This window comes from Cricetulus griseus, chromosome 3 (genome assembly GCF_003668045.3).
Source record: "Cricetulus griseus strain 17A/GY chromosome 3, alternate assembly CriGri-PICRH-1.0, whole genome shotgun sequence".
Classification (NCBI taxonomy): Eukaryota; Metazoa; Chordata; class Mammalia; order Rodentia; family Cricetidae; genus Cricetulus; species Cricetulus griseus.
This window is the reverse complement of record NC_048596.1, coordinates 14,404,931-14,423,525: the sequence shown is the minus strand read 5'-3', so window position 1 is coordinate 14,423,525 and position 18,595 is coordinate 14,404,931. Positions and strand designations below refer to the sequence as shown.

At 53.1% G+C, this 18,595-nt stretch overlaps 3 protein-coding genes across 3 annotated transcripts in view; 1 reads left to right on the top strand and 2 right to left on the bottom strand.

Moving 5' to 3' along the window:
• Pdcd11 (programmed cell death 11) overlaps window positions 1–6,587 on the top strand; it is a 45,245-nt gene extending 38,658 nt beyond the window's left edge. The window contains exons 27-36 of the mRNA XM_027407090.2: window positions 364–486; window positions 1,318–1,440; window positions 1,863–2,145; window positions 2,287–2,403; window positions 2,859–3,008; window positions 3,172–3,419; window positions 4,058–4,226; window positions 4,482–4,635; window positions 4,984–5,149; window positions 5,667–6,587. Of these exons, the coding sequence (XP_027262891.1) occupies window positions 364–486; window positions 1,318–1,440; window positions 1,863–2,145; window positions 2,287–2,403; window positions 2,859–3,008; window positions 3,172–3,419; window positions 4,058–4,226; window positions 4,482–4,635; window positions 4,984–5,149; window positions 5,667–5,838 (1,705 nt within the window). The 3' untranslated portion in view covers window positions 5,839–6,587. The remainder of the gene's footprint in view (window positions 1–363; window positions 487–1,317; window positions 1,441–1,862; window positions 2,146–2,286; window positions 2,404–2,858; window positions 3,009–3,171; window positions 3,420–4,057; window positions 4,227–4,481; window positions 4,636–4,983; window positions 5,150–5,666) is intronic.
• A 332-nt stretch (window positions 6,588–6,919) lies between these two features.
• On the bottom strand, window positions 6,920–10,643 carry Calhm2 (calcium homeostasis modulator family member 2). Its single transcript, XM_027407093.2, has 2 exons — window positions 10,064–10,643; window positions 6,920–8,093 (listed from the first exon to the last, which is right to left on the bottom strand). The coding sequence occupies exons 1-2, from the start codon at window positions 10,616–10,618 to the stop codon at window positions 7,677–7,679; spliced, it is 972 nt and encodes a 323-aa protein (XP_027262894.1). The 5' UTR covers window positions 10,619–10,643; the 3' UTR covers window positions 6,920–7,676.
• A 4,470-nt stretch (window positions 10,644–15,113) lies between these two features.
• Window positions 15,114–18,013, bottom strand: Calhm1 (calcium homeostasis modulator 1). The gene is made up of 2 exons (XM_027407092.2): window positions 17,296–18,013; window positions 15,114–15,611 (listed from the first exon to the last, which is right to left on the bottom strand). The coding sequence occupies exons 1-2, from the start codon at window positions 17,845–17,847 to the stop codon at window positions 15,138–15,140; spliced, it is 1,026 nt and encodes a 341-aa protein (XP_027262893.1). The 5' UTR covers window positions 17,848–18,013; the 3' UTR covers window positions 15,114–15,137.
• Window positions 18,014–18,595: the final 582 nt, after the last annotated feature.

Below are 18,595 nucleotides of genomic sequence, written 5' to 3'. Positions count from 1 at the left end.
TAAGGGGAGCTGTCTGGTTCTAAGGTCCATGATTGGGGGTGAGTATGGGATGGAAGGGGTTGATCCATTTATTCCATGACTAGAAATGGGTGGTGCTAGGGTCAGGCTTTAAACTTGGCCTCTCTCTGGCTTGTGTCTGCATAGCCAAATGTCAGACACATAGCCCTGGTCTGGCGGGACTACAGGAGTGAGCAGGCTGGGCTCTGTAGATTGCAGTGCTCTAGGTGCTGAGGCGGCCATACACAATGTGAATGCTGCAGGAATACTGGGGGAGCCGCAGTGGTTATGTATGTATCTGTAAAGTATGTATCTGTAAAGTATATATCTGTAAAGTATGTATATGTAAGCCTTGTATTCCTTTAGGACAAACAGAGAAACAAAAAGTAAAGTCGAAGATCCAGAGATTAATTCCATCCAGGACGTCAAGGAAGGGCAGCTCCTGAGGGGCTATGTGAAATCTGTCCTGTCACATGGTGTGCTCGTAGAGTGAGTAACGTGAAGCTCTGAGGCTTTGGGGCTTGCATCCAGAGACTGCTTCCCTGGGCTGCCTTCTTGGCCTTGAGCGTGCTCCCCCAGTCAACTTTGATAAGAATGTAGAGGAGGCTTATATATTATCAGTTTGTAAAATTCCAAGTTGTAAATCTTATGTCTACGAGTGTTTTGCCTGCATGTGTATATGTATGTGCAACACGTGTGTTCCTGGCGCTCTAATGTGTGCAGAGTTGAGAAGAGGGCATCAGATCCTGTGGAACTGGAGTTACAGATGGCTGTGAGCCACCATATGGGTGCTGGGAGCCATCTCTTCAGTTCCAAAAAGACATGCGCCCCACCCCACCCAGCTTCATGATTCTTAATATGATCACACTGTTCCTAAGCACCGGCACCGCACATTCCCTGCTGTGTGTTCAGAGGTTTGTGACTTAGACATTATGGTGCTATAGTGGATGAAAGAACCTGGGAAGCTGGCTGTGGTGGTGCACAGCTTTAACCACGGTGCTCTGAGGCAGAGGCAGGGTTAGACTGGCTTACATCATGAATTCCAGGCCAGCTAGGGCTGTGGAGCTTGGTGATGGGGCCCTTGACTAGCTTGCCTGGGATGGATTTTCTGTACCTCAAAACAAAATCTGAATTCATAGCTTCCTTATATATTAAATTTTTTCCTGTTTCCAAAACCAACTTTATCCTCCTGGATGCCATGAACCAATATCTCATTTATCCTTTCAAAGAAACTTGAGGCCCTGTAAAAGTGGAGACACTGGGTGTGGGTGGGATCGTGTTGTATCTGTACCCACAGGACTCTTGTCTGTCTGCTTTCAGGCTTGGGCCTTCGGTTGTGGGTTTGGCCCAATACTCACACGTGTCTCAGTGTCGCCCACCTGAGAAAGAACTTTATGACAGTTACCTCCCCAAGGGAAAGCTGGTCACTGCCAAGGTCCTACGGTAGGTGTCTTCCCCACCTGCTCTCTCTATCCTTCTTTGGTGTGAATTAGACCCCTTTCTCTAGGAGCCCTGGGAGGAGATTTTGAGGTAGACTCAGAACATAAAGGCGTGGGTAGTGATACATGGAGTACTCAAAAGAGTGATGGAACCTGAGTGACCTCAGCTCCAGCCTTAGCCCTGGAGTAGAAGTGGCCTCCGTGTTGGTGATGGAGCAGGTTCATACTAGATGCTCGCTGACTTTTCCACTGAGCCTATGAAATATGTAAATCCTCCCTGAGAATACTGAGCATTGCACGGCAGGTGGGGCAGGCCAGCCCTGCCTGATAAGGAAGGCCTGCCTGCTGCTGAGACAGGGTCTGGGCAGCCTGCAGCACCAGTCACCTTCTGTCCTCCTTCCTCCCCCTATTCTCTTCCTGCATTAGTGTGAACCCGGAAAGGAGCCAGGTAGAGCTGTCACTCCTTCCCAGCGACACTGGGAAGCCGGACCTGTTTTCTGCCTCCCCAGAGCCACCGCTTCTAAACGGAGAGGAGAGGAAAGAGGGTGCCAAGGAGAGGGTCCGGAAAGGAGAAGAGAAAAAGAGCCAGAAAAGGAAAGAGAAGAACCAGAAGGGGCAGGAAGAGGCAGAGCTGTCCAGCCAGGAGAAAAAAGAGTCACAGAGGCATAGGCAGGGCAAGCGGGAGCGCCATGAACCTGTGAGTGAGCAGGTGAGCACTGGGGAGAATCACACCTCACCTCACCTCACCCATGAGAAGGGGGTGAAGTGGGCTGCCACTGCCCAGCCTTCTCTGAGTGAGAGCACTTGAGGGCAAGGAGAAACTTCCTATTCTTACACCCCCACCATTCAGGAAAGAGTAAACAAGAGGCCGAAGAAGTCTGGGACACCAGAAGAGGACGACAGTGGTGTGGAGGTCTATTACCGGGAGGGAGAGGATGAGATGGAGCAGCCGGGGGTGCTGCCCATGGTAAGAGTTACCACCAAACAGAGAGAAAGGCTTCTGGGGGAGACCTCGCCAAGAGCTGTGCCCCATCCGCGGTACATTTGCTACCTCAGCCAGTCTAGCTCCTTGACTGGGTCTGTTAGCACTAATAACATGTTTATTAAGAACTGAATGAAAGATGGGCAGATGAAGAGAAGCCACAGCTGGTGGGAGCCCACGCTCCTCGCTGCTTGAGTGGAGGCTGTGGAAGTCTCAGCCATGGGCAGGGCTTCCTCACTTTTGTCAATTCATGCCACCATCAGTATTTCTGTTGCAGACCTACTACTGTGAGTGTGTGTGTGTTTATATTTTATAAAGTTATTATCTAAGTTACTGATTTAGAAAGAGCATTTTTAAGGATCCCCTTGGGGTCCTGTGATGTGGCAGCAGGCAGGAGACAAGTCTGTGTTTCCTTCCCTTAATGTTCTGTGATCCTGCAGGGAAAGCAGACAAAGCCCGCAGAGGTGCCCCGGCTGCAGCTCTCTTCAGGCTTCGTTTGGGACGTGGGGCTTGACTCTCTGACTCCAGCCTTGCCACCCCGAGGAGAGAGCTCAGACAGTGAGGAGGATGAGAAGCCTCACCAAGCCAAGGTTGGTGCATTCCCAAGGCTTTGCTCCTCTTCAGAGACTCCTCTGACCCAACTCCTGTGCCCTTTTCTGTGGGGTCCATGGACTGTCCTGTGAGCCCGTGGCTTCTGCCTCTGTCTCCCTGGCATGAAGGAGCAGGTGGCTCACTTTTCTTTCCTCCGTGCAGAAGAAGAAGGGCAAAAAGGAAAGGGAGCTGGAGAAGCAGAAGGCGGAGAAGGAGCTGTCACGCATTGAGGAGGCACTCATGGACCCCGGGCGGCAGCCCGAGTCTGCAGATGACTTTGACCGGCTGGTGCTGAGCTCTCCCAACAGCTCTATTCTGTGGCTGCAGTACATGGCTTTCCACTTGCAGGCCACCGAGATTGAGAAGGCCCGAGCTGTAGCCGAGAGGGCCTTGAAGACCATCTCCTTCAGGTCTGGCCTAGGCTCTTCACTTTGTTTTGGTTCACAGAGTTTGCCACCATGGCTCATTTCTTCCTAGCCAGGCCAGTAGCAGCCCATGGTCTCTCAGGCTCATCTCATAAGTGTAGCCACCCGAAACAGATCACTCATTTATATTTTATGGTCCTCTTCGATGAAATCGCTATGGCAACATTTACTGGTCTCAGTGTGCTAGCAAGGTTCCTGGGTAATAAGGCAGAGCAGGGAGACCTCAGCACACACTTGGGTGTGAACCTATTCCTGGCAGAGTGGAGGTGGCTTTCTGAAGCCTGCTGTAGAGGGATGACAACTTTATGCTTTGCCCCTTCACTGTGGGAGAAAATCAGACCCAGGACCCTGTTCACCTTTAATATCAGCCAGTTTGTAATCTGGAGGCTTCCTTCCTGGGAATGGAGAGAGAAATCAGGGGAGGCCCAGACCTGGCAGTAAGAGCTAGGGGAGCCCAGGTTCCTCTTACAGTGAGCTGTGTGGAGACAGGAGATAGTCTCAGTATCGTCTGCACTTAGAGGTGGGACTTGAGGACATACATAGCTGTTGCCTGGGAGAGAAATAGTTCGTGGGCGTCCAGCCTGAGTTTGATGGAGTTCATGTTCTTCCCACTCTGCCTCCAGAGAGGAGCAGGAAAAGCTGAACGTGTGGGTGGCACTGCTGAACCTGGAAAACATGTACGGCTCCCAGGAGTCCCTGATGAAGGTCTTCGAGCGGGCTGTGCAGTACAATGAGCCTCTCAAGGTTTTCCTGCACCTGGCTGACATCTACACCAAGTCGGAGAAGTTCAAGGTAGGGTGTTAGGCTCTGTGCCTGGTTGCCCCAGGCTGAACAGGCCAGGGCCAGCGGTGTATGAGAAACCCACCTCCTGGGTTCCCCACGCTGTCACCTCCAGCCTCATAGGCCTCTTCCCTCTGCTTTCCCTTGCTATTCTCACACCTGTCTTCCGTCTGGGGCCTTCTTTCCTGGAGGGACAATTAGGGAGGCTCCTCCCTCCCAGTTTCCTCACCTTCCCCACACTCCTTCCTCACTGCCTCTTTCCCACAGGAAGCTGGTGAGCTGTACAGCCGGATGCTAAAACGTTTCCGGCAGGAGAAGGCTGTCTGGATCAAATACGGCGCTTTTGTTTTGGGAAGGAGTCAGGCTGGGACCAGTCACCGAGTGCTGCAGCGAGCCTTGGAGTGCCTGCCCACCAAGGAGCGTGAGTGCTCTTCCCCGTTCCTGAACACTCTCAGGCCTGATACTGCAAGTGGCAGTCGTAAAGTCGTAAAGTTGTAAAGGGTGGAGTCACTCCTGAGTTAGGAAGGCTGATGGTGTGCTCATGAATGGTGACGTGTGCAGGTCAGATGCTGGACCCTGAATACGGAGGAACAAAAACAATTAGCACTGACTCTGTTGTCCATGGGCCTAAGAATGGGGCTGTCTGCAAGGCTTGTGTGTGTATTTGGTCTGTCTCCTACCACATCCTAGATCCTGTCCCTGTAGCGTAGTGTGCTGTAGTGAGGGGTCTCTGGAAGTGTCTTGCCTCTGACCTGTCCTTTCTCCACAGATGTGGACGTGATTTCTAAGTTTGCCCAGCTAGAGTTCCAGCTGGGGGATGCAGAGCGGGCTAAAGCCATTTTTGAAAACACACTGAGCACCTACCCCAAACGCACAGATGTCTGGTCCGTCTACATCGACATGACCATTAAGCATGGCAGCCAGAAGGAAGTCAGGTGAGGACTAAGACAGACAGGGCTGGCTGGTGGGGCCTGGGGCAGGAGGGGCTTTAGCCATGTTGGTGTTTAGTCACCCAAGGCAGCTCCTGGTTGTCTGAGCTGACACTGAACAGCAGCTTTGACATGGTTCCCTGGCCCACTTGATTTCTCCTTTCCAGCCTTTGTATGTCTGAACCCTGCTGGGGGTATGGCCTGGGAGCCAGGAGACTTGGGGTCCCATGTTGGAACTGTCATAGGTGGCCTCTCACTTTTGTCCCCCACAATCCCTAAAGGACAAGGAGGGTTGGAGGTGGGTTGCCCCCGTGTGGGTTCAGTGGGTCCCCATCCCAGGAGCTTTGCTCTCTTCACCATGTAACTTTAGGCTATGACAGGAATTCACCGCTGATAGAGATGGGAAATGGGGTGGCTGCTGGGTGTTAGAGGGACCTAGTGTCTGAGACCAAGTTGGGGAGCACAAGCTAGGAGTCATGTGGTAGGGACCCTGAGGGAATTGCTTCCTTGTTCTTCCTCATAGGGACATCTTTGAACGTGTCATTCATCTGAGCCTGGCCCCTAAGAGGATGAAGTTCTTCTTCAAGCGCTACCTGGACTATGAGAAACAGCATGGCACTGAGAAGGACGTGCAGGCTGTCAAGGCGAAGGCGCTGGAGTATGTGGAGGCCAAGAGCTCAGTACTGGAGGACTAAGTAGCTCTAGGCTCCACAGGACATGGTAGTCGCCACAGCACGGCCTGAAGCAGGCACCTGGATGCTTAGGAAGCCGTTGCTTGAGGACTGTTTAAGTGCTGCTTTTTCTGCAGCATGCCTGGGACAGTCCTGCCAGAATAAAGGATTTTGAGAGGCTTTCTCCTTTTTAAAAGAATGAAATTTAAAAATTAAAAAAAAATCTTTTTTAAGACAGGGTTCTCCCTCTGGTCCTGCTGGCCCTGAACTTGCTATGCAGACCTGGCCAGCCTTGAACTCAGAAATCTACTGCCTCTGCCTCCCAGGTGCTAGGATTAAAGGCGTGTATGTACACATGCTAAGCAATTGCTATTCCTCTAAACTACACCAGGCCCTTGAGGTTTAATGCTCTTGTTTTATGTAACACCTTATGTCTTCCTTTTTCTTTCCTGAGGCTGCTCCATTTTTTCAGGCAACAGTCTCTTGGGCTTCAGAAAAAAACAAGCATTCCTTTCAGGAGAGTTTGCTGCAGTCTAAGAGCAGAAAAGCAAAGACCAGTGGTTTTCATGGTCAGAGTCCCATTTTGTTTCTTGGCAAGCTCTCAGGCCATACCCAAAAGGGTGTGGGGTAAACATTGTCTCCGGTCCGCCTGTACCATCTGCCCTGTTGTGGAGACTGACAGGACAGAGGAAGAATCCAGAAGAAAATAGGAAACCGAAGCTACTGAGAAAAGCTGAAAGTATTGCTTAAACTGCCTGGTCTCTGCCTGACTCCCAAGGCCAAGTGATGACCCCCCACCCCCTCCAAGTCTGCCACAGCTCAGCAGGCTGTGTGCTATCAAAGATCCTACTAATTGTTGGCATCTTTGTGCGTGTGTGCGTGTGCGTGTGCGTGTGCGTGTGTGTGTGTGTGTGTGCCTGCGTGCATGCGTGCGTGTATGGCTTGGGCCTAAGGGAATTAAAAGCTTTCTCTGATAGCCTATATTGTTCTCTGAGTTTTCTGTGAAAAATAGCTGGGTTAAATGCCAGCAAGCAGGACAGAGGCAAGGGAGGGCATGAGGCTGGAGCTGGTCGATGCAGGGTGAGAGGGAGGAGGAGCTGAAGGCTGTTGGTTCTTGGAGTTTATTTAGTACAAGTCCTGCCCAGGGCAGGACGTTCTGATGGGATGTTTTTCACTGAGCTGCCCCCTGCAAAAGGCCAGGCTGCCTTTGACTAGATTATATCAGGTAACTCAATCAAATCCCCAAGAGACTCGACCCTTGGGTAGGACATCTGACCTGCCTTGTACTGGTGCCAATTTTTGGTCCCCTTTAATCTTGTCCCATTTCCTCTCACAGTGGGCTGCATGCCCTTGTCCGTTGCACAAACACCAGTGTAGGCTTTTAAAGTAAGAAAAGCTTTATCAAAAAGTTTAAATATATAAAATATATATGCCTCAATGGTGAGGCAGCTTCCTAGCTGTACACATAGGAGCTGGGCATCCCTATGCAATTAGACCCAAGTTAACTGCAGGAAGTGTCCTGTACAATAAGGAGCCCCCAGTGGTTTGGACAGCACCAGGCTCCACCAGCTGATGCTTCTCAGTTTGCAGGCCCACCGAAGACCACCCATGGCATAGGGAAGGACCAGCTCTGGCAAAGTCCATAGTTGTGAACAGTGTTGGTGGCCACAGATTTCAGTAGGTCTTCAAAGTCAGTGCCCCCAACCCCTCCCACCCCATCCTCAGTTTCTGTGGACAATGTGGTCCACAAGATCCTTACAAACTCCTAGTTTTATGTCCCATTGGTCCATGCCCAAGACACTGTAGTTAACAGAAAAATCTGGTGAGGATACTGTGAGGGTTTGTTTGAGACTAAGATGGCTCTAGGAAGAGAGCAGGGCCATCTCCATGTTGTCAGGGGCTGTGCCATTACCTGTCAGGCCCTGGGCCCACTTGTGTAGGCGACTATAGAGTGGGAGGCCCTGGTTCTCACGGTACAAGTAGACCCCAGTGATAGCATTCCACTGTGGGCGTGGCTGTGTGCCTTCCACTGGGAACTTGGCGACCAGCTCTTCATCATCCTTGTTGAGGGCCACAAAGCCGAAGAAACGGCGCACGTTGTTGGCAGCCAGCACTCTTGAATGCACCTCCACTGTGCGCTGGAACAGCTGGTCCTCATTGGTGCGGTACTGTGCCCAGTAGGCTTCCTGGCGGTAGCTGAGTGGCGAGCAGTAGTGCTTGAGGCACTTGGTCAGGAACACCAGGATGGCCACCACACCGATGAGCAGCCATCCAAAGAGCTGGCCAGAGAATAGGCAGGGCTCAGGGAGGGGCCGAGAGCTGCCTGGACCCTCCCTGGGAAGGGGAGGGTGAGGGGGTGGCTCAGGGAGGGTGCCTGGACCTCACCTGCAGGGAGGGGCTCAGGGAGGAGGCTGCTTGGACCCTGCCTGGGGGGGGGGGGCACCTGGAGAATCTGGGCACAGATTCTGCTCTGCGGGCGAGTGGGACTTACTCTTTTCTATTCTTACTTCCTTTAGCCCACACACTCTCGTGCTTAGCCTGTGCCTTCTGCCTTTTTTATTCTTCAGCCCTGACGGTGCATTATCACTGGACTCCACCAAACCCAGGTCAGGAGCTGGAAGTGGAGCTCAGTGACAGAGCACACATTAAACATACGAGACTCACTTCTACAAAAACCAGTCCAAACTGTGTGTCAGCTCAGATGCCACCTCCGAAGGCGTCCGAGGCCTCTATCTCACACAACATCACTGTCTGCCTAGGAAGAAGCAGGTGTGCTGTTTGAGGCCATCTGTGCCTATGGCTCACATGTAGACCTGTGGATTAGGGACTAGTGTTCTGTATTTGCCGTCTTCCACCTCAGATGCTGACTTTAGCCCCGTTTCTCTGCTTCCTCCCTGCCTCCACCCCTTGCAAAACAGGTCTCATGTAGCCCAAGTTGGCCTGTGTAGCTGAGGATGGTCTTGAGTTTCTGATCCTCCTGCCTCCACCTCCTGAGTGCTGAGTTACAGGCATGTGCCACACCTAGTTTATGAGCTGCTAGGGATCAAACACGGGGCCTGATGTGTGCTAGGCATGCGCTCTACTGAGCTGCATCTTAGCCTTACCTCTTCCCTTACATTGTTGCTGTTTAAAGAATTAGTTTAGAATTTGTGTGTTGGGCGGAGGTGTACATGTGTTGTGGAATATGTACATGTGTTGGGGGTATGTACATGTGTTAGGGGAAGTGTACATGTGTTGGGGTATGTACATGTGTTGGGGTATGTACATGTGTTGGGGTATGTACACGTGTTGGGGGTATGTACACGTGTTGGGGGTATGTACATGTGTTGGGGGTATGTACATGTGTTGGGGGTATGTACATGTGTTGGGGGTATGTACATGTGTTGGGGTATGTACACATATTGGGAGGTGTGTACATGTGTTGGGGGCAGCATTTTTTGTGAATGCAGAGTCCAAAAGATGGCATCAGATTCCCTGTTTATATTTATTTTTATTTTATGTGCACTGGTGTCTTGCCTGCCTGTCTGTCTGTGTGAGGGAGCCGGATCCCCTGGAACTGGAGTTGCAGACAATTGTGAGCCTCCATGTGGTTGCTGGGAATTGAACTTGGGACCTCTGGAAGAGCAGCCAGTGCTCTTAACCACCGAGCCATCTTCCCAGCCCTGACCATTCTTTTGGCCCGTTTCTCCTTGACCAACATCCAAACAGGATGCAAGAAGGCTGTAGCTAGGCCCAAGCAGCAGTAGCCTGCCTCTGCCTGGCCAGCCTCTGACTGACTCACTGATGGGACAGGAATATGGTCACTACTGCAGTCAACCAGGTTCCACTATCACCTCAAAGCCCACAGCAAGGATTTCTGAGGTGGCCTGCAGGGTCCAATGCCTAGTCAAGCCAGGGTAAAGATAATCTCAGCAGGCAGATTGGGACTGGCCCTGTGGTGTCATGGGATATGGGGTGCTTTCTCTGGCATTCCAGCTGGTGTCCCCTTAGTGCTTAAAACAAGAGGGGCTTCGTGGCAGAGTACATGCTTGGCATTTGTGTGGACTTGGGTCCATCCCCAGCATCCAAAGGCAAATCAGAAACACATATCCCTGTGATGAATTGACCCTTGCCCCACAGTCACCCTGCTCTGAGACCTGACAGGCCATCTAATGCTTCCCTGGAGAGTTGCTGGCTTTCACACTGGATCATACGATTGTGTACCACCCCACCAGCTACCACCGTGGGAGCCGTTCACACAGCTGCTTACCTGGGACTCATACTTGAGCCTACGGCTGACCTCCTCGCGGAAGCCTGACAGGTTGGCAGGGCCCTCTCCACAAGGGAACCTGGCTAGGATCTCCGTGGCGTGAGCTGAGGGGAAGGCTTCATCTCCAGCTGTGAGTGAGGAAGGGTCCACAAACTCACTGAGGGCGCAGACGTAGGCCTCCCCTCGAAGAAGGGAGATGACAGACCAGGTGACGGGGGCCACGGCTGCACGGCCCAGGATGGAGCTCAGGAGAAGGAAGTTGGGGGCGGCTGAGCAGTTCTTGGCCCTCCGATACTGGCACTCAGCGACTAGGTTCCAAGTGTGGTTGTTGAGGATGACTCCAATAAGGAAGAGTGCCAGTGCAGGCACGCCAATGGCCGTCAGCCCGTACAGGTAGTTCCGGGCGGGAGAACAGGGACAGTGGAAGGCCACCACAGAGAACAGCTCCTGACTGCCCACCGTGCCCAGGGCCACCAGTCCATTGAAAATCATCACATCCTTGCTCTTGAAGAAGAGAGACAGGAAGCGGAAGTTCTCTGCGATCAAGGCCGCCATGGTGCCTGGTGGGCTGGGGATGGGATGCTCAAGAGGAGGCAGACAAGGACGATGCAATCGGGGCTTCTGGTGAGACTAGGAAGGAGCACAGGCAGGACCCTGATGGCAGAGCATGACTATGCCATCCTATCATCTGCAGTGGCTGATCGGGTGCTTCCTGTGAAACAGATGACTGATAAATGCTCGTCTCTGAACACGGGCTGAGGGGTGCCACTGTGGTCAAGCAGGTGGGGAAGGAGGGAGCTCCCCCAAAATGGTGGTAGCCATGATTGCTTAAGTTCCTGCCAGGTGCCGACACTCCCCACCCATGTTGCCTGTCCTCATGGGTTGGCAACCCCCTGGCAGCCTTGTGCACCCCCACCTCAAGCCCGGAAAAGGGTGAGGCTTCCTGAGGGTGAGCCAGCCCCTGGCCAGGGCCACATATAAATAAAGGGCAGGCCTCCAAGTTCATGATCAGGTCTGTTTGCCCCGAATACTTTAAGATGTTTTTGCCGCTGCCTTCTCTTCATCAGGAGGCTCAAGAATGGCTGGAGGTACCAGGTGAGAGGGGATGACTTCTCTCTGGGATCCCAGGAAGCACAAATATGCTAAGGATTTGGGATAATTCGGAGGGTGTGGCATGGGTTTCAAAACTGCAGGGGTTGTCCTAATGGACAAAGGGTAGCCTGGAGCCATGGGTCTCGTGAGGAGCCAGGCCCTCTGAACCAGAGTGAATTTGACACAAGAGGTCAGCATCCTTGGATACACAAAGCCCTTTCATTTTGGAGACCTCAGGGTCTCAACACACTTCATGTCTTTTCTCCAGATGTCTGTACTCAGCTATGAAAAGGGTAAGGCACTCTAGTCCCAGACCCCTTCCTAGGAACGTTAGGGGACAACAAATAATGTCTGATAGTCATTCAGCATCTGAAACTTAGGTTGGGATGATTCTCATGATGGCAAAGGTCAAAAAATGAAGACCAGGGGAGGACAGGGTGTCTTGCCTGAGGCTGGGCGAGCCTGGAGGAGCCTGGCGAGGCTTTGACCACGACTTGAGGATACTTAGGAAGTGGACAAAATCAGTCTGAGCTAAGTTAGTCCGCATTCACAATCTCCTTCAGACCTTGGTCCCCTCAAACTTCCCCTATCCAGCATCCTGCAGGAGCTCCGCGCCAAGAAGCCTAGGCCAGAGATCTTCCGCAGCTGCCAGCCACAGGCAGCTTAGTGCCCATCGTACCTGTCAGCCCTCCCCTGAATCTGTGACTGCAGCAGAGATGGCACCCTGCCAGAAGTGGCCTTGGCCTCAGGCTCTTTGCAAGTTTAGCCCTAATTCCGTTCCCAGGCTCCACCCACACAGAGAGAGACAGGCAGGGTGTGGCCCCTTGTCCATCCCCATCAGGGGAAGAAAAAACAAAACTTCCCAGGCCAGAGCAAGTCTGGAAGTGGAGAGAGGGGTTAGCGGTGAGGAGACATAGGGAGGCCTGTGCCGGCTCTTTTCTGCTTATACTCACATCCATTTTCCTGTTGCTGCCTCTGCCAAGGACGCCAGATGGGCACAGGCAGGGCCATGTGGCTATGTGGGCTCCAGGAGGAGGAGGAACAGTTTGACTCCCCAGCTCAGAGCCCAGAGATCCTGAATAATCCCACAAAGAAGGGACTTCATCCTGTTGTTGTAGATAAACAGGCTAGAGGCAACCCCATCTCTCCCTTTCTCCCTCCATCCCTCCCTTGCTCTCTTCTGGCACCCAATTAGCACACAATTCGTGGCCCCAGGCTCTGAAACCCACCCAGTGTTAAAGTACAAAATGCCCGATTGAAAGGGGAAGGAACAGAGGATGTACTGGACTGAGATTATTATGCTAGGGGTTTCTTCCCAAGGACAGGAGACAGGCAAACAGTACTTCCATGTCCAGTGTGAGGGATCTAAACCAGAGGTTTCCTCTCCAGACAATCCCTGGAGGCTGCCTGGGACCAACCTGCCAGCTCCTTTGACAGCTGCACACCCCAGGAAGGGGCCCCTCCTTACCTGGGCTGGCTGCAGGCACCAGTGGCCTTGGCTTCCTGGGCTGGCCTCTCAGAGTGACAGCAAGCAGTGTGGGCACCGCAGACCCTGGGACAGACTCGGGGTTGCAAGGCAAAGTGGCCTCAAGGCGGCGGCTCTGCTTTTGCGTTTGAAAGCAACAGGCCTTTGGGCTCCAGTTACAAACAAACTTAACTCCAGGCGTCTATAGCTGAACTGCAAGCAGCTGCAAACAAATTTAACTCCAGAAAAAGAGAGAAAAAACAGTGGCATGGAACTTTCTCGCCAGCGAATGGAAAATCAGCCTCCCAGCGCCAGGCAGAGGAGGGCGGGCTGCTGGGGGCGGCGCAAGACAGAAACAGAGGAAGTAGAGGAGCGGTCTTAGCTTCTGCGTCCTGTCCCAGCCCGCCTCTGGGCCCGCTGTGGCTGGCCCTACTGGCTCTGCCTCGACTCTACTCTGTGCACCCCTGGGGGGTATCTGGGAAGGTCTAGGCAAGAGCCAGACGGGGCTCTCCAGGAGATCTTGCCCAGGCTTGCCCTCCAGGCCAGTTTAAAGAATAGCCCCCGTGGGAGTCAGGGCAGAGGTGGGTGTTCAGGATTGATGGTGTTGTTCCAGAATGCAAAAGGTCAAGACCCCATCCCCTCTGCCCTTCTCTCTCTGAGAGTCCTGCCTTTGTCTGTACCAGCCATCCCCAGAAGCGGCTCTCCCCACCACAGTTCAGCTAATTCCCGGCATCGACCCTATACTCCTCTGTACAGCTAGCTGACAACTGAATCGAGGAATCTGGGGGATCCTCTGGGCTCCTAGGGCAGAGCTGGGCAGAGGTAGAAATTACAGGGAAGCAGGCTTCTAAGCTGCCCTGCCTGTCCCTAGAGTGGCCAGGAGCTCCTATGCTTGGGAGTTCACTAACAAGACTGGAGAGTCATGAGTCAGCCATCAGAGGACAGAGAGCCTAGGATAGGGAGAGATAGCCCCAGGGCCGTCAGCTCTCTAGGGCTGTGACACTGGAACTCACACTGAGTGCCAGGCTGAACCCCCCTGAGTCTGGCTTGTCTGTTTGGCAGGAATGAATGAAGAGGAATCGGTGTTTCTTTATCCTTGCCTTCCCACAGTGCTTTACGAGTTAGGAAACTTGCCTTACTTAGCTCCCACCACTCTGGTGCTGGAACTCACCAAAGCTTTCCCTTACATTTGTTTCTCCAAGCACTTTCTGGCTTCTGTCATCTGTCATCCTGTCCCTAGTGGAAGCCCCCACACACCAGTGCATGCTCCGTCTGCATTCATCTGGTCCCTTCATTCAGGGCTGGAGTCAAGGTCTACTGCCTCTTCCCTGCCACCCTGCCTGAGAGTGGAGGGACAGCGGATGAAGGAAAATGAAAACACAAAGGTCAGCTTGAGCTCTGAGATGAACAGGGCCGAGGGCTGAAAGATGGGACTGGGAGACAAGAAGCCTGCCTGTACCTCTGTTTCCTTTGCTTGGACAAGATTCCTGTCCCTTGGTTGGGGCCAAGAGAGGGGAGAGCAAGCTGTCCATGGGCTCAGAGATTAACAAGCACACTAACCACCCTGGCCCAGGTGTCTACTGTGTGCCCTGTGAGTTTAGACATGGTCAACCCATGAGGTAGATGGCCTTCTCCCTGTTGCACAGATGAGGAGACTGGGACCCAGAAAACGAGGCACTAGGCCCCTGGACACACTTTGCAAATGGTAGGACCAGCATTTAACCCAGCTGTATCCCATCCTACTCTTTACTTCCCCTCTTAGGTGACACCTTTATCTTCACCACACCTTGGGGCAAGCTCCCCAAGGAGCCTCTGAGAAAATAAGAATTTATCAGCTTCCATTAGTAGCTCTCAAGCCCCATGGGTGATCTGCTTTCCTAAGATTATGTGTGAGAATATTAATTTTGTACCTGGTGTGAGGTAAACATGGAGTCTGCCTCAAAAGTTGTTCTAATGGGCCCTGCGACGCACACACCTTGGCCTCTATCATGTGGTCCTAGGTCTTGGCATCTTATCATGTGTCACCCAGGTGTGTCACACCAGCTGAAGCCCCATTCCATCTTACCCAAGAAACTGGCAAGCATTATGAGAGGGCTGGTTGCCCTCAGATCCTTGAGCCTGAGCATGAGAGAAGTCTAGAGCAAGAGGAAACACTGGGTGTGGGCTTTGGAAGCCTAAGTGGAGACAGTCAGCCAGGGATGGAAGGGAAAACATCACAATGAGGGCAGGAAAGGACTTGGGTACCAGTCCTGGTACCTTGCATCCTGCTCCTACAGCCAGAAGTGAACACTCGTAATACTGCAACGACAGGTGAGGCACAGGTGAAACTGCTCCCAGATCACCCAGACAGCGTCCCAGCTAAAGAGGTAAGGTCCTTCAGCTCCAAATTCCCTTTTCCACACTAGCAGATATTGCCTGGACTTGTGACTGTGCCTCGGAATTTTTTTTCTGTCTACTTCGAGGGGCGAAGGGCTGTGGGTTCAGATCTCTACTCCTGTCTCTGCAGCCAGCTACCACTCACACTTTGCTAAAGTAGGTGGCCACTTCCTTGCGTGGAGGCCGGGGCTCAATCCCAGCCCAGCCATTGCCCATCAGTGGTGCCTCCTGGCCCAGCCGCAGTGGTGGCTTGCATTTGTGCCAGCTTGTGAGTAGTTTGTTCATGGTGCCTTGGTCAGTGATACCACGCAGTTTCTCCCTCTCTTCCTCTGTCCTGTCAGCTTCCACAGGTGTAGCTGCGGCCGTGGCCAACACTCCATGTGTGTGTCCCAGTTCCAGGTCATGGTTCATGGCTTCAAAGAACTGTTGGATACATACCTTAGCAAAGGCCTTGGCATGCTCTGTGCATGTCTCATCAAAGAGTTTACGCTCGATGTCAATGTAGTGGGACCAGTACTTGCTCTTGAGAAAGGCAGCTTGTGTGAAGCAGGGCCGCACAGAACGTACCACAAATGCCAGTAATGTGGTCAGCAGCACAAAGGACCAGCCCAGTGCCTGAGGGGAGAGAAGGATGTCAGCAGGCTACCTGTCCTGACCGCCCAAGGACTTACTAGAGCCTCTAGAGAGAACAGCCATGGACCAAGTGACACCACCGCTTGGTCTCTATCTCGCCATGTGTAAAATGGCCATATACTTCAGCTCACAGAAACTGGGAGCACAGACAGCGCTGCTTTGGCAGGGCACTCAGTGGGCAGGGGTGAGTGAGGCCTTCTGGGTATGAATCCTGTCTCCACTTGAGCTTTCTGTGTCTCAGTTTCTCTACCTACAAGATGGGGCGACTAGGGATAGCACCCACCTCACAGGGTCTTTAGGAGAACCAGATGTGATGATGACCGTAAGACAGCGCACACAGCACTCTCCATTAGACATCGTGATGGCGCCACTCAGGGGCTGCGCCTCTTTCTTAAGAAGCCCTTTCCTGATCTCCCGGGCCTACTGGCCTTCTTCCTCTGAGGTTGGGGCCTTTCCTCCAGCTTCTGGAACTGCACCACCTCTAAGTGAACACTCCCTCCACCCGCTGAGCTGGACTCTGAAGGAATTCCAGCGACACCCTGGACAGTCCTTGAACTCCACCGAAAAGCCTGGGACACTTGGCTTTGACATTTGCTCTGACAGTAGCTCACCGTAGGGCACAGAGCAGGACACCCCTCCCTGTCTGCACTTCTGGTCAGACCCCATCTACACAGAGAAGAGTTGGGAAAAGTCAAGGAAGTGGAGGTGGGGGTGGCTGCCTTGGGGGCAGGTGGGAAAATCCAGAACTCGGTCAGGGGGCTGTCTCCCTTGTTGCTCACTAGGTCACTGTGGTTTCACAGGGCTTGGGTTTTCTCATGTTCCAAGTGAAGCTGGAAATCTGATTTTTTTTTTCCTTTGACAATTTCTGATTTCTAGATAAAAGCCAATTAATTCTAAAGTGACTTCAGAGTTCAGTCTCTACCCGTCACAGGGACTTGTCTACTGTCAGGCTGTTTGAGGCCTCTCAGGGGACCTTCCAGCTACACAGTGTGATAGTTAAAAGGTCACGTGGAGTGGCAGCTGCCCCAGCGCCCGAGGCCTAGGGCGATGGGACAAGCGTCCACAGAGGAGGAGGTAAAGAGCTTGGCTTAGACACTCAGTCAGAGATCCTTGAGGCTGTCTGGGTGGTGACAGACCCTACAGGAAAACAGCCCCCCCTGGGGGAGGGGGAGGGGCCGGCACTGGCCAGAGCAAAAGTGTGCCTGTTTCTCTAGCAGACACCTCCTTCTGCCCGTCTCCCCTCATCGCACAATTTACTGCCCCAGGACACGATGCCCAGATAGTCCCTTAAGCCCAATCCCAACCACTCATCTCTCTCATCCATGTGCTCCTGTTTAAGGTACCCAGACTCTCAGCTTCCACTCCTGGAACAGGGAGGCACCAGCTGGGGGCATTTGCCAGGGAAATGTACCCAAATGGCTTAGCCTCCCACTGGCCTCACTACGGCCTAGGCCTGGGAAAGGAAATGAATGCAAATTCTCTCAGCTTCTCAGCTCTGAGCTCAGGATGGAGGAGGTGGAAACATATACGCTCTCCAGGTGACCCTGTCTGAGAGAATGCACAGGCTCTGCCTTGAGTTTCAGCTAGGAATGTACGCCTCTACCCACGGCCATCTGAGGGAAAACCCAGAGGGACCCTGGCCTGTAAGGAGACCCAGCCCCCTCACCTGAGAGATGCAGCGCAAATATCGCACGGCCACCTCTCGGGCCAGCAGCCAGTTCCCATCGTAGATCTCAGGGCAGGGTACACGAGCCAGCAGGCGAGCCAGCTCTGCAGCAGGCAGGCCAGGCACCAGGCTGCCATTGCCTAGTGTGGCCACCGGCACCGCGGTGCAGAAGGCACAGAGAAAACACTTGCCATCCAGCAGTGTGACAGCCACCCAGACGACGGGTGCGATGAGAGCTCGCTGGGCCATGGAACAGAACATGTAACGTAGCACGGCTGGGTCCTTGGCCCGACGGCCGGCAGGGCGCTTCCACTCTTCAGCAAGCATGGATATGTTGTTGTTCATGACTAGGCCGAGCAGAAAAAGCACCAGGGGAGGCGTCAGCAGTATACCCATGCTGTAGGCCACATTGTAGCCAGGCAAGCAGGGGCAGTTGAAGTCAAAGGCAGAATATATCTGGGCACTGGCCAGCGCCATGATGCCACAGATACCGTTCATGAAGGACTCTTGGTTGGACTGCAAAAACTGGAAGATCATCCGAAACTTGTCCATTGCGTCCTGTGAGGGCCCTCAGCCTCTTCCCCTCTCACTGTGGCTTCCCAGACAACTCCAGTGAGCCACCCTGCCTACTGGACGGCCACCTCATGACTGGGATCGTGGCTGTACTAGCAGAGCTCCGGGCAGTTGATGAAGTCACTCTGACTCTGAGGCGCCTTCTACACAGGCTTGACCAATCCTGTGGGTACAGCCTGGACTGTGTCCCTCCCTCCCTCGGGCTTCCCTCCCCGTCTCTCCAGCTGCCTGCCGCCTAGAGAGCCAGCCACAAAGCTGCCGGATGAGGACCAGTTTTCTTTGGGTGTGGGAGGGAGGAGGAGGTGTCAAGCTGGAGTTTGCAGGGCCACTGGGCTCTGGGGGAAGCAAGTCATCTCTCTGTGCCCTTGTGAGCTCTCTCTGCAGCGTCAGGACCCCAGGGAGCTCTTCCATCAGTTGAGACAGTGATAATAACATGACATGGAAATGACGGTGGCAATAGGGGCTGTGGCAAATGGTGTAGCTGGATATTACTCACAGTAGGGAAGGCAGAGGCGGCTGGTGAGTGTGGCGTATGGTAGAACTACCTGGATTTAGAAGGCTTTCTTTTCTTTCTTTTTTTGACACAAGGTCTCCAACTCATTATGTAGCCAAGAAAGATGGAGAATTCCCAATCTTCTTGTCTGTACCTCCTCGATTCTGGGATTACAGGCTCATGCCATCAGAACTGGCTTTTTCTTTGGGATTGGATTGAACAGATTGCCTAAGT